Here is a 12701-nt window from a genome sequence, read left to right on the forward strand (position 1 = left end):
ATACTCCACTTGGCATTGATGAAGATGCCACCATAGCATTAACATATTGCTTAGGTGATTTGGAGGCTTCTTCAAGCTTAGCCATAGCCTTCTCAAACTTCAAATTAATGGTATCAATATGAGCACTAAGTTGAGCACCCAATTGAGTAATAGAGTCCACTTCATGTTTTCCTCCTCTAGTAGCCTTACGAGTCTATTATATTGTGAGTTATGGACCACCATTTCCTCAATCTTGTTCCATGTTTGATTATCATCAACTTCGGTAAACATACCATTTGATCCCATATTGAGAATGTTTCGGGAGTCTTCATATAGACCATTCCGAAATTGTTGTCCAAGAAACCACTCGCTAAGTCCATGATGTGGACAAGATCGACAAGTATCCTTGAATCTCTCCCATGCTTCATACAAAGATTCTTCATCCCTTTGTTTGAACCCGGTGATTTGGGCTCTCAACATGTTAGTCTTCTCCGGAGGATAGAATTTCTTGTCGAAAGCAAGTGCCAATTTCTTCCAAGAGTCAATACCAAGAGTAGCCTTATTAAGGCTTTTTAACCATTGTTTCGCGGTACCAATCAAAGAAAAAGGAAATAAGACCCATCGAATTTGGTCTTGAGTAACTCCGGTGGGAGAAATCGCATCACAATAGTCACAAAAAGTCTCCATATGAGAATGAGGGTCTTCACTGGGCATCTCCCCAAATTGACTTCTCTCAACTAGTTGTATAAATGTGGATTTTGCAATGAAATTACCGGTCAAATGTTGTGGTGTGGGAGTACCATTTGGTAGGTTCTCCTCGGTTGGTACGGAATGTGATGAAAATTTAGGCATTGTGGGTTGATTTTGTGGTTGGTTATGTGTTGGGTTATCCTCTCCTTCTCTTGCAAAAGGGTTGATGAACTCAATGTTATTTGGTTGAATGTCCACAATCTCACCAATACCTCTCAAAGTATTTCTAGCAAGTCTTCTATTGTTGGTCAAAGTTCTTTCAATTTCAAGATCAATGGGTGACAAGTTACCTTGTGATCTCCTAGACATGCAAAATATCAAACAACTCGAGAACAATTAGAACAAACCTTGAGGAGTTTTACTTCCCCAAGGTAAAGAAAGGCACAACTAAAAACAATCAAAGAAAATCAAATCAAGTTAACACCGTCCCCGGCAACGGCGCCATTTTTGGTCGGTGTATGGATTTCGGTTACTTGTCGTTAAGAGTTACCTAGACCAAAACAATATTTATAACTTCACAAACTACTCTACTCTTAGTAAAGAGGTAAGTAAAGGTCGGATCCTAAGGGACGGGTATTGATGTAGGATTTTCGATTGCAAATGGTTGTGTCTAAGGGTGTCACAATTTGGGTTGAGGTAGGAGATCAACTAAACTATATAACAATGTAACCAAAATAATGAAAGCAAGCAAGATGATTAAAATGAGATGTAAACAATTGATTAAAAGCACTAGGATGTCATGGGTTCACAGGGGATTCATGGGATTTGATCATACAAACATATTTTCTACTAGATGCAAGCAATTATTGTTGTGATGGGATCGAGCTAGTGTATATCTTACAATCCCTCAGAAGGTTTGGGTACTGGAGCCGAATCGATTAGATTGTACAACACCTACAAGTCGACTTAATCGGCCCTATCCAACTATATGCATGGTCTAATGAGATTCGAGTTGGTTTATGTCTTACAAGTCTCATTGAAAAGGTAAGTGATGGGTAAAAAATGCAAGGATTCATAGGCTCGCATTTCATCAAACATAACATGTGCATAAGTTAAAATCACAACAAGCAAGTAAATTAATTATGAAAACATATTAGATTAAGCATGAATCAATCCCCATGTTAGTTCCCCTAATTCCCCATTAACCCTAGTTAAGGAAACTACTGACTCATTATCAAGTTTAACATGCTAACAAGGTTGTCAATCATACTAGCAAGGCAAAACATGATGAACAAATGAAGATGATTAACAATAATTAAAAAGGGGTTAAGAGAGAATTATACCTATTAATATGATTCCAAATAATAAAGCAAAGAATAATAGAAGTACTTGATGATCGATGGAAGGTTGTCAATCCTCCAAATAAACCCAAATAATCTTCTAATTACCCAAAATAAATGATGAACAATAGAGAAATTAAGGAATGATTAAGAAATGAGATTTGTGTTAATGCTAAATTAAGAATTGATTCAAAGATTAAGAGAGTATTAGGACTTGATTAAGATAAGATTAAGATCTATTAAGATGACATGCTAATCTAGGTAGTATAATGGGGTATTTATGCTAGAGATTAGGTACAAAGATTAGGGTTACTAAGGGCTTAAATGACTATTACGATCCTTAAGAAAAGTTGAGGAAGTGCTCCTCTCCAAGGAGATGCTCATCTCTGTTTTGGTGGTCTCCAGAAGATCTTCTCGTCCTGAGCGTCTAGGCAGCAGGGACGGTTGGTTCTGCATGGGGATCCGAGCGGATTATGGGAAGGACGCTCGGATCATTTGACCTCAAGACGAGCGTCTTGGCATCGGGACCCTCGGATTGTAGCAGGGAGACGCTCGGATTCCTTGTCAGTCACTTCTCTTCTTTTCTTTCCTCAAAAATCCTCGGGGATCTTGTTGTAGATGCAAGGATCCTTTCATCATTGCCCAATCTACTTTATTTCCTACATAGGTCTTCTAGCATTGTCTTCCCTTTGATGCTTGGTCATTGAATTTGATCAATTTAGCTCCATTTTGCCATGAAAATGCAAGGTTTGCACTCCTTTCCTACCAAGGGAACAAAACCTCAAAGAATATGCAAAACGGGAAACTAAAGATAGTAAATGACCCAATTATGCACTAAAAAGCAAAGGAACGAGGCTAATTCGGGGACTAAATATGCTTAAATATGAGTCACATCAATTTTGAGGACACCCGGGGAACATTGCAAGCTATTAGTGGAAGGGTTGAGAGCTCTCACACTTGGCAACAACAACATGGGCCAAGATTGGAGAGTTTGGATCAATGGAAAAGTGCTTTTGATGATCACAAACGGTTGGGAGCTGAGGTCGAAGCGGCCCAAACAAGAATGCTTGAGGAGATTGCAAAGAGGCAACAACAGTCCCTTGCTTGGCAACAACAACCAACCAAGCAATGGGAAGACAACCAAACCTTGTGGAACGCCGAAAATGAGTGGCGAGAGCAAGTGAGTCAACAATTCGGAGTCCAAAATGAAAGGCACCATCAATACATTGAGGACTCCTCTGAAGATGCTCAAACACAAGAGGACTCCTTTGGCATAATCCGGGGCCTTTTTGGCATAACACTCCATCAAAACAACCCCGACTACGAACCCTTCATTAATGAGGAACAAGAGGAAGATGGCTATGCAAGAGCAAGAAGGATAAGAGAAGCAAGGGAGAGGAGAAGAAGGAACCAAGGGACATATGAGCAAGGAGGTGGCTCGGGTCCCTACAACAACTAAAGGTGAGACGGTGATGGTGCTCCTCCACATTGAGGACAATGTGTGGTCTAAGTGTGGGAGAGAAAATGGTTGTAATATATGTACAATTCTTAGTCTTTGATGCTTTGGAAAAAAAAAAACGAAAATCCCGGCTAGGTGAAAATCCACAAGGGTGGGTGCCTAAGGCAAGATTGGGAAGGTGGCCGAGTTTGGAATGAAAACCCGAAAGGGCATTCCGGGAAAAAAAAAAAGAGAAGCGAGCTACCATGAGAGGAAATGAAAGCTAAGGATAACCCGAAAGGGCACCTTAGACAAAATGAGGGATTTTCAACAAAAAAATCAAAAAAAAAAAATTGAAAAAGAAAGAAAAAAATCTGAACAATTTGAAAAATACCAAAAATAATGGAGGGATAAGAAGGGATAAGGAGGTTCTTGGAAGGAGGCTAGCTTTAGCACTTAATTTCTTTTTATGTCACAAAATTTGTTTCAAATTGGTGGTTTTTCCGATTGGCTACTTGTGTTGTTTATTCTTAAGGGTGTTTGGTCAACCAAGTAGCATAATCGTACTTTGCATGGAGTGATAAGGGAGTGATATAAGTGGAGTAATGTGATGATTTAGGAGGTTGTCTAGGCCACTTTGCTATCACCTTGGGATAAGGTGAGAGTGACCATCTCTTGCTTGGTGATATAAGAAGGGTGGAGTTGTAATGAGTTGTCTTTGTGTGAAGGTGATATAAGGAGGAAGTGTGAGAGAAGAGTAGGTGTCAAAAATTTGAGTCTAGATTTTCGTTTAATTGATGGATTGTTTATGAGGGAGACATATGATGGTTGTAGTGAGGGAAGAGTGATCATCCACCCTAATACTCACCTATAGACTTACCCAAATGCTTTCCTTGAGTTTTACTCGGGACGAGCAAAAGTCTAAGTGTAGGGGAGTTTGATAGAGTCAAACTTGTCAAGTCAATAAGGCATTCTTAGGCCTAATTTGGTTTTACTTAAGGTCTTTTGTCGATATAATGAACAAGTCTTCCCGTCCCATTGGTTTAACGTGTTTTAATGCCTATATGGAGCATGGTTTTGAGAAGAGAGTTCGGAGTCCCGAGCAAGTACCTCTAACCACACCCCAGAACAAGCAATCAATGAAGACGGACTCCAAACGAGCTAGCATAGAAGTTGTCACTCCATGATGAACGAGTACGAAGGAAAAGTGGTGATGGAAGCTAAATGAGAAGCAGAATTGAGAGCGGAGAGCAGCCTAGGACGCAACCTGCGCCTTATGACGCAGCCCGCGTCCTCCTCCGCTTTCGAAAGTTGATCACCCGTCTTAAGCCATCTTGTGAAAGCCCAAAGGAGGTTTAACCTAGAAGGGAGTGCAGCCATATATATAGCTCATTGTTTGAAGACCTAGTTTATCATTCTATTATTGAATAATCAAAAACTTGTATGTTGAGTAAGAACTTGGTATTGAAAAGACAGAGTTGTAAGCTTTATTTGGGATTTATGCTAATCTTTCCACAATTCTTAGATTCATCTAAGATTATGGAAGGCTAGGCCTTTTTATCTTGGTGTAATTTGGTAGACACTACTTTCCTTAAACTTGTAAGAACCTCTTAATCCTTCTTCAATAATTATTGCATATTCCTTGATTTTCATGTTTATGTTGGATGTTAATGTGTTAGTAATGATCAACCTTGCATGTTATTCACCCGAATATTGCATTCCTTTTAGCAAGCTTGCATCTTTATGAATTTGGTTTAAAGTTTGTATCTTTGTGAGTGGAATTTGCAAGTTAGTTCTTGGTTGGTTGGATTAAGCCTCCTAAAGGATTAATCTTGACTTCTTTTGTTTGTAATTGATCTTAATGCTCTTGTGTGCAAACTCTCTCGTGGTTTTTCAATTGGGTGACCATATAGGTAGGATTAACTACTCTAGCTTAGGAGCAAGTAATCACCATCTTATGAAAGTTGTTGGGTAATTGTTGAAAGTAGAAAAGAGATGATCTTTATGCTTAGAAAGTAGTTGTTGCACCAAGTTACATCACGTCTTTTTCTTTATTGAATTCTTGCAAACTACTTATTTGTTGAATTGTCTCAATAGGAAAGTCTCCATTTTTACTCTTTTTTCATGTTGTTTCCAAATCAATGCTTTCTCCTTATATGTTTCCTACAAGTTGAACACTCTGAATACGCATTGTTTGTGATTAGTTTAAATTGTTGAGTCTAAATTATCATTAGTGTCTTAATTAGTTAGAGGAGTCTTAGTTAGTGATTGTTGGTCAATAGTTTACAATTCGAGTATTTAGTTAAAGGTCCTTCCCTTGGGTTCGACCCTAACTTGCCATTTTACTACCTTATTGTTAGAAGTTAGTAGAGTCTAGTTAGGTTTATAAATTGTTAATTTGATAGTTAATTCTAGTATTAACGACAACCGGCAATTTTACAATCAGGTTCCAAAGCAGACTATTTATATAAATTATAATTGTGAAAATGAAATCAATTTGGTGTTTGCCAACATTACCATAAATCTTTTGTACTAGTTGCTTATAAAGCTACTTTTATTGTTAAAAAATGATGTAAACATAAATAAGCCAGAATTATCACAAATATGAGTGTTCCCAAAGGACAGAAAAGCCTGCAATTATATCCCCATAATCACCTTTCTGGTCTTGTACGTACTGCGCAGTAACAGACTTGTGATATCATGTCATAGTGTATCGTTACAGGTTGCTTTCTCAGTCAATTTGTGGAGATAGAGAGAGATAAACAGCGAGATATTCTTCTGACGCACTAACGATTTTCTTGGAGGACGACCTTATTTAAACAGAATATCAACTTAGAAGTCCAAACAAACAAACAAACTGTTTGATGAAATGGGTCACTTAGAGACACCCTTAGAAAAGTTAAGGCCACTTATCGTCGGGTCTAATACTTGGGATTATTGTGTTGTTTGGAAACTTGGTGATGATCCCTCTAGGTAATGTCTAGTAATTCCTTAACCCAAATATACATACACATGTTAGTTATCGTCGTATTTTGAGTGCTAATGTAAAGTGGGTGTCTTTATTATATTGATAGGTTTCTTGAATGGGTTGGGTGTTGCTGTAATGGTGGTGGAAAGCAGGAAGTGGGGAATAAAATGAAGAATAGAGATACAAATTGTAGAGATACAAATTTTGTGCATCCTGCAAAGACCAAATCATGTCAAGCTCTTGCTAGATTGCCTCTATTTATGTCCCTTCATTCTGGGTATCTTCTTCTTTTCTTAATCTTATGTTATTATTATGTTTGAATTCAGTGAATGATTTGATAGTTTGATTAATTGTGCGAGATTTATTCAATTTCAGTATCCATGGAGAGGTTGTGATTTTGGGTCAATCCCGGTGGATTAGTGTCACTAATACTAATACACCAGATTCAAACCCACCAAATCAGGTACATCATATTTTCACATGTTCCTGTAATTCTTCTTTGTAAATAAAAATTTAGGACATTAATCCGGCATCAGAAATCTATACACAAAGACTCAGATTTTTGGTTCTGCAATCTGATCAATATAAATCCAAACTCCCTAACTATTTCTGTCTCTTTTATTGGCTGAGACAATCTCGATGCAATTTTGTTCTGTGTAATCCGGAAACAATATCTCGGTTACTTCTATGTTAGATTTCAAAGAAAAATTGTCGCTTTTTCGAGGCATCAAAATTGACAACTGAATGAACCTAAAATTGCGTCCTAAAAGTCTGAAGCTACCAATACCAGCAAAATCTTAGCTTTAGGCTGCGGTGGTCATTATTATACTCTTCCATCTTATGACAGGATTTAGAAGGAACCCGCCTCTTGATCCCTGTGGTTGGGGGTTTGGTAGAGCTCTTCTCAACAGATAATGTAAGTAAAAGTTTTCTGTTTTTCTTAGCCAAAAGCGTCTGTTACAAAATTGTTGAAAATTCTGGTGTATATACTGATGATGCTGAGTTTTTGATAAATGGCTGTCAGATACCAGAAAACGAAATCGTAATGGAGTTTTTGAAATGTCAATTCTGCTGTTCAGAAACTGTGACTGTGTCAAACTCCACTATAACCTTTGATGAGAAGCCTTATCTTAATCCATTGCTTGAGAATAACTTAGATACTTGTCCTCAATCCCTTAATCAACTTTCTTTCTTGCGATTCGCCCAAACCCTGAACCAACAAGCCCACACCCACTCTGATTCTACCATGGGTGGGTCCTCCACCGGATCATTTCCCTCTCCTGATTCCACCCCTTTTTCGGCCTCTCAAGCCATGCCTAAGGAGGAAAGTCAGGGAACCCAGATGGTAGAGAAGAAAAGTTGCAAATCAAAGAATTTGTTAACTGAGAGGAATAGGCGGAGGAGGATTAGCGACGGTATGCTCAAGCTCCGTTCATTAGTACCTAAAATCACCAAGGTAAGTGAAGGTTTATTCCGTTTGCTTAAACAGATACAGAGTATAAATTATTATTCTGTATAATAATGGTAATTAGTTGATGTGATCAGTGAAATTTACGGGTATTTTTGTTGTCGCTTTTTTTTTCCCTTGTATATAAGATGCACAAAGCAGCAACTCTATCAGATGCAATTGATTACATTAAGGAACTTGAGAATGAACGTCTGAATCTCTTGGATGAGCTTAAAGACTCCAGCAACACCACATATGACACAGCTTCCTATTTAAATCCAGAAGTCGTGGAGCCGAAGGTTTTGGCGCCCTTAAACCCAAAACAACTCACTTCCTCTCTTACCAAGCGTTCGATTTCACAGGTATCAAACTGGAAACTGCAATAAGTAGAAGCTCTCTTCGAGAAATATGCTACTCTTGCTGTCTTTTTATAAAGTTAATGTATTTCCTTTTGGACATGTTTTCTGGGACAGAAATTGGACAGTAGATGTTGGACTATCTAGCCCGCTTAGATAAAAGTCGATTCAAAATGACACATAAACCATCTATAAGACAAAGAAAGTGATTAACTTAGTTTTTAACCTTTTTTAATTAACATACTAATCTCTACCAATTGCCAAATAATTAGGATCAAGTAAAAGTTAATCAACTAGGTACAGGAAACTACTTGGTGAGAGTTGCATGCCAACAGAGCCTGGGTGCATTCACAAAGGTGCTGGAGGCTGTTGGTTCCTTGGATGTGCTAGTCGACGATGTTAATTCCACAGTATATGATGACACAATGTTAAGTTATTTCCTTGTTCAGGTAAGAAGTAAACATTGCATTTCTCAGTAAAATAAATGGTTTAATAGATTTCAGTCTAATTGCTGTATTGTTTGCAGACAAAAAACCAGGAGATGCAGGAGAAGGATATTAGGGACTCACTGATGCTGCTAGTTGTCTGAAAAGTGTTCTAACTGGTAACGATGCATCGCATCCTATCCTCAGCTTCTTCTGTGATATTGTAGCCTTTTAGTAACTAGCATCATAGAGCGAACAAGAATATGTAGTAGAATTATCATAGGAGTACCTCAAGACTCGGGTTACGTGGATTATCATAGCCTCATTTTCTCTATAAGTACTTGATAGTTTATAATAGATGTAAAAATTGTAGTTCGGTTAAGTTGGAGTAATCGTACGTGACCTCACTAGCTAGTAATCGTAATTTATTAAGTTGGAGTAATGTTACAGATTCACAAATGAGACGTCCGTACCTAAGATCGACTTGTAAAGGTTTTGAGGGTCGCCATAAGTACATTTGTTCCAATACTGGTCTCATACTCTTATTATATAGCACGGTGATCAGGAGAAGGAAATTGTTGTAAATGAAACCAGGCAATTTCGTTCTGCACAATTGGTGCGCAGCTTTCTGTCCAAATAATTCAGATATACTGGTCTAATAACTGACCCAGACAGGATGAATTGATTTGATGAATTTATGATGCCGCTTTTAGCTTATACTAGTTGATAGGTGATACAATTAAACCAACAACAACAATATAATAAGACCGTTACTTGAGATGGGAGAAAAGGGTGAGACAATCAGAAGAATTAGAGAAGAGACGGAAAGATTGTATTAAGAAAGGATAAGCATGCAATACATCAATCATACATCTCTCTTATGCAACCATCTTATTTATATTAGAAGAGGCAATGGCTAGTGCTCCCTTCTTGTGCTGGAATAGTACTGAATGAGGTGTAATTTAGAGTAAGGACAAGCTAGCTAACTGACAAAAATCTTAAATGCACTGAATATGTGGGCTGTCACTAACTGGCATGACCTTTTCCCCAATCCTCTTTCGGAACCAGGACACCTATGCACTCAATTCCAAGTTGATTCCCTTCTGATGTGGCGGCTGATGTGGCTGGTGACTCACAATTTGTATTATTGCTCCCTCCTTGAGAAGATTCTTGACCCCAAGAATCCAACTGAGGAAATTCCTGGACCGGATTCTCATAGTTTTCCTAAGTAGCTTCATCAATAGAGTAGTTAAGCCATTTGACCTGAGCCATTGTAACAGCCTTGTTGCGCCTTTTGACCATCTTTCTGTCAATTATAGCCTCTTGGATCCTGATTGCAGTAGGGTGGTCTAATGGTGAAGGTAAATAGGTACCAGGTGGAACCACTCCTCTATGCCTCTTCAGCATGGACACATGTAGGGTATGGTGAATCTGTGACCCTAGTGGTAGGGCAATCTTATAGGCCATTGTACCCACCTTCTCCAAGACCTTGTAGGGTCCAAAGTAACTAGGAGATAACTTTTGGTTACCCCTGAACTCCACTGAAACTTGCATGTATGGCTGCAGTTTGATGTACACCGGTTCCCCAATCTCAAAGCTTCTCTTACTTCTATGTTTGTCAGCCAATTGCTTCATTTGATTCTGAGCCTTGTGCAAGTTAAATTTAAGAGTACTAATGGCTTGTTAACGAGCCTGCAAACTCCTGTCCACTACGTCATTATTATACTCTCCAGGAATGTAGGGTAGATGCAAGGGTGGTGGCTATCCATACAGTATTTCAAAGGGTGTGGTGTGGGTAGCAGAGTGGAAGTTTGTGTTATACCAATATTCAGCCAGAGGTAGCCACTTGGCCTACTCTTTGGGGTGATCACAAGCCATGCACCGTAGGTAAGTTTCCAAACATCTGTTCAATACCTCGCTCTGGCCATCTAATTGGGGATGATATGAATAGCTAAGGTTCAAACTAACCCCATGGATGCTAAAGAGAGCTTGCCAGAAATTGCTAATGAACACAGGGTCTCTGTCAGACACAATGTTCTCGGGCATTCCATGCAACTTGTAGATATTATCCAAAAAAGGCTGGGCTACTGTGATTGCATTGTATGGGTGTGAAAGTGGAATAAAGTGGGCAGATTTGCTGAGTCTATCTATCACCACCATTATCACATCCCTTCCCATGGATTTAGGTAAGCCATCAATGAAGTCTATCGCAATGCTGGTCCACACAGTATTAGGGATGGGTAGTGGCTGTAGTAGACCAGGTGAGGCCACAGTTTCATACTTGTTCCTCTGACAGGTATGGCAGCCGCTAATGTACTCCTTAACATTCTTCCTTAATCCTTTCCAATAGAACAGGACCTGCAATCTCCTTGTTGTTGCTTCACTACCTGAGTGACCACCAGTGGGGGTGTCATGCCATATTTGGATTATATTTTTTCTTAGCTCTTGGTGATTTCCCACCATCAACTTTCCCTTCCTCCTCAATTGATTGGACTGCCAAGTGAATTTTGGATGTGTAGCAGCATCCTCTTGTAACTTGTGTACTACTGCAGCAATGTTAGGGTCATGCTCCCACGACTGTTGGATCCTTAATAAGAGCAGATTTAATGGCAGAAATAGCCATGATTAGCATTTGGTTGCTAGGCAGCCTTGATAGGGCATCTGCCACTAGATTTTGGCTTCCCTTTTTGTATTCAATTGAGAAGTCATAGCCCAACAATTTAGTGACCCATTTCTGCTGAAATGGCGTGGACATCTTCCCTTCCAGAATGTACTTAATGCTCTGTTGATCAGTCCTTATCAAGAAATGCCTGACTATTAGGTAATGGTGCCATTTCCCCACAACAAAGAGAAAGGCTAGTAATTCCCTCTCATAAGTGGACAAGGCCTGGTTTCTAGGGGACAATGCCTTGCTTATAAAGGCTATTGGGTGGCCCTCTTGCATGAGAACTGCACCAATACCTTCCTGAGAAGCATCTGTTTCAATAATGAACTGCTTATTAAACTCGGGTAGTGCTAAGGCTGGGGCACTAGTAAGGGCTATCTTGAGTGTTTGGAGAGCCTTAGATGCCTCTTCATTCCAATAAAATTCTCCCTTTTTCAACAATTGAGTGAGGGGCTTGGTCATAGAACCAAATCCTTTAATGAATCTTCTATAATATCCTGTCAGGCCTAAGAACCCTCTTAGCTGCTTGATTGATACAGGAGTTGGCCAATCTTGTATGTCCTTGACTTTTTTTAGTGTCAGTTAACACACCCTCCCTTGAGATAACATAACCTAGATACTCCAAGGATGTTGCCGCAAAGTCGCATTTACTTCTCTTGACATAGAGCTGATGATCCTTGAGAATTTGAAGGACTGACTTGACATGTTGGAGGTGTTCCTCTTTTGTTTTGCTGTATACCAGAATGTCGTCAAAAAACACCAACACATACTTCCTTAAAATTAGCTGAAACACTGAATTCATTAACCCTTGGAAGGTGGCAGGGGCATTGGTCAACCCAAAGGGCATTACCAAATATTCAAAGTGCCCATGATGGGTCTTGAATTCTGTTTTGTGGATATCAGCAGGGCTCATCCTGATTTGATGGTATCCAGCCCTTAGGTCCAATTTGGTAAAGTATTCTGCCCCATGTAACTCATCTAGGAGCTCCTCAATGAAGGGAATAGGAAATTTGTCTTTAATGGTGTTTTTGTTCAATTCCCTGTAGTCTATACATAGCCTCCAACTCCCATCTTTTTTCTTGACAAGGACCATAAGAGAGGCAAATGAGCTGCTACTGTGCTGTAATACTCCATTGTCTAAAAGCTCCTGTGTGATTTTCTCAATTATGTCCTCTGCAGCAGGAAATCTATAGGGTCTCAGATTCACAGGGTTGCTCCCATGTTTGAGGGGTATTTGGAGATCATGCCCTTCTCTTGGGGGTGGTAGCCCTTGAGGTTCAGAGAAAACCTCTTCATATTGCTGTAGTATGGCTTCCATGCCTGCTGCCATGTCAGGTCCTTGTCCCCTTTTTGAATTATGCACTTGCAAGGAGTAATAGTGTGGTTCTTCCCT

At 39.3% G+C, this 12701-nt stretch overlaps 1 protein-coding gene and 1 non-coding gene across 2 annotated transcripts; both read left to right on the top strand.

Moving 5' to 3' along the window:
• Window positions 1-352: 352 nt before the first annotated feature.
• On the top strand, window positions 353-459 carry LOC141624777 (small nucleolar RNA R71). The gene has a single exon (XR_012534582.1). It is a non-coding gene; the product is annotated as a small nucleolar RNA R71 (small nucleolar RNA).
• A 5482-nt stretch (window positions 460-5941) lies between these two features.
• On the top strand, window positions 5942-9087 carry LOC141623441 (transcription factor bHLH90-like). Its single transcript, XM_074439549.1, has 8 exons — window positions 5942-6420; window positions 6522-6692; window positions 6791-6878; window positions 7263-7331; window positions 7440-7871; window positions 8012-8224; window positions 8491-8667; window positions 8745-9087. The coding sequence occupies exons 1-8, from the start codon at window positions 6317-6319 to the stop codon at window positions 8805-8807; spliced, it is 1317 nt and encodes a 438-aa protein (XP_074295650.1). The 5' UTR covers window positions 5942-6316; the 3' UTR covers window positions 8808-9087.
• Window positions 9088-12701: the final 3614 nt, after the last annotated feature.

This window comes from Silene latifolia, chromosome X (genome assembly GCF_048544455.1).
Source record: "Silene latifolia isolate original U9 population chromosome X, ASM4854445v1, whole genome shotgun sequence".
NCBI lineage: Eukaryota > Viridiplantae > Streptophyta > Magnoliopsida > Caryophyllales > Caryophyllaceae > Silene > Silene latifolia.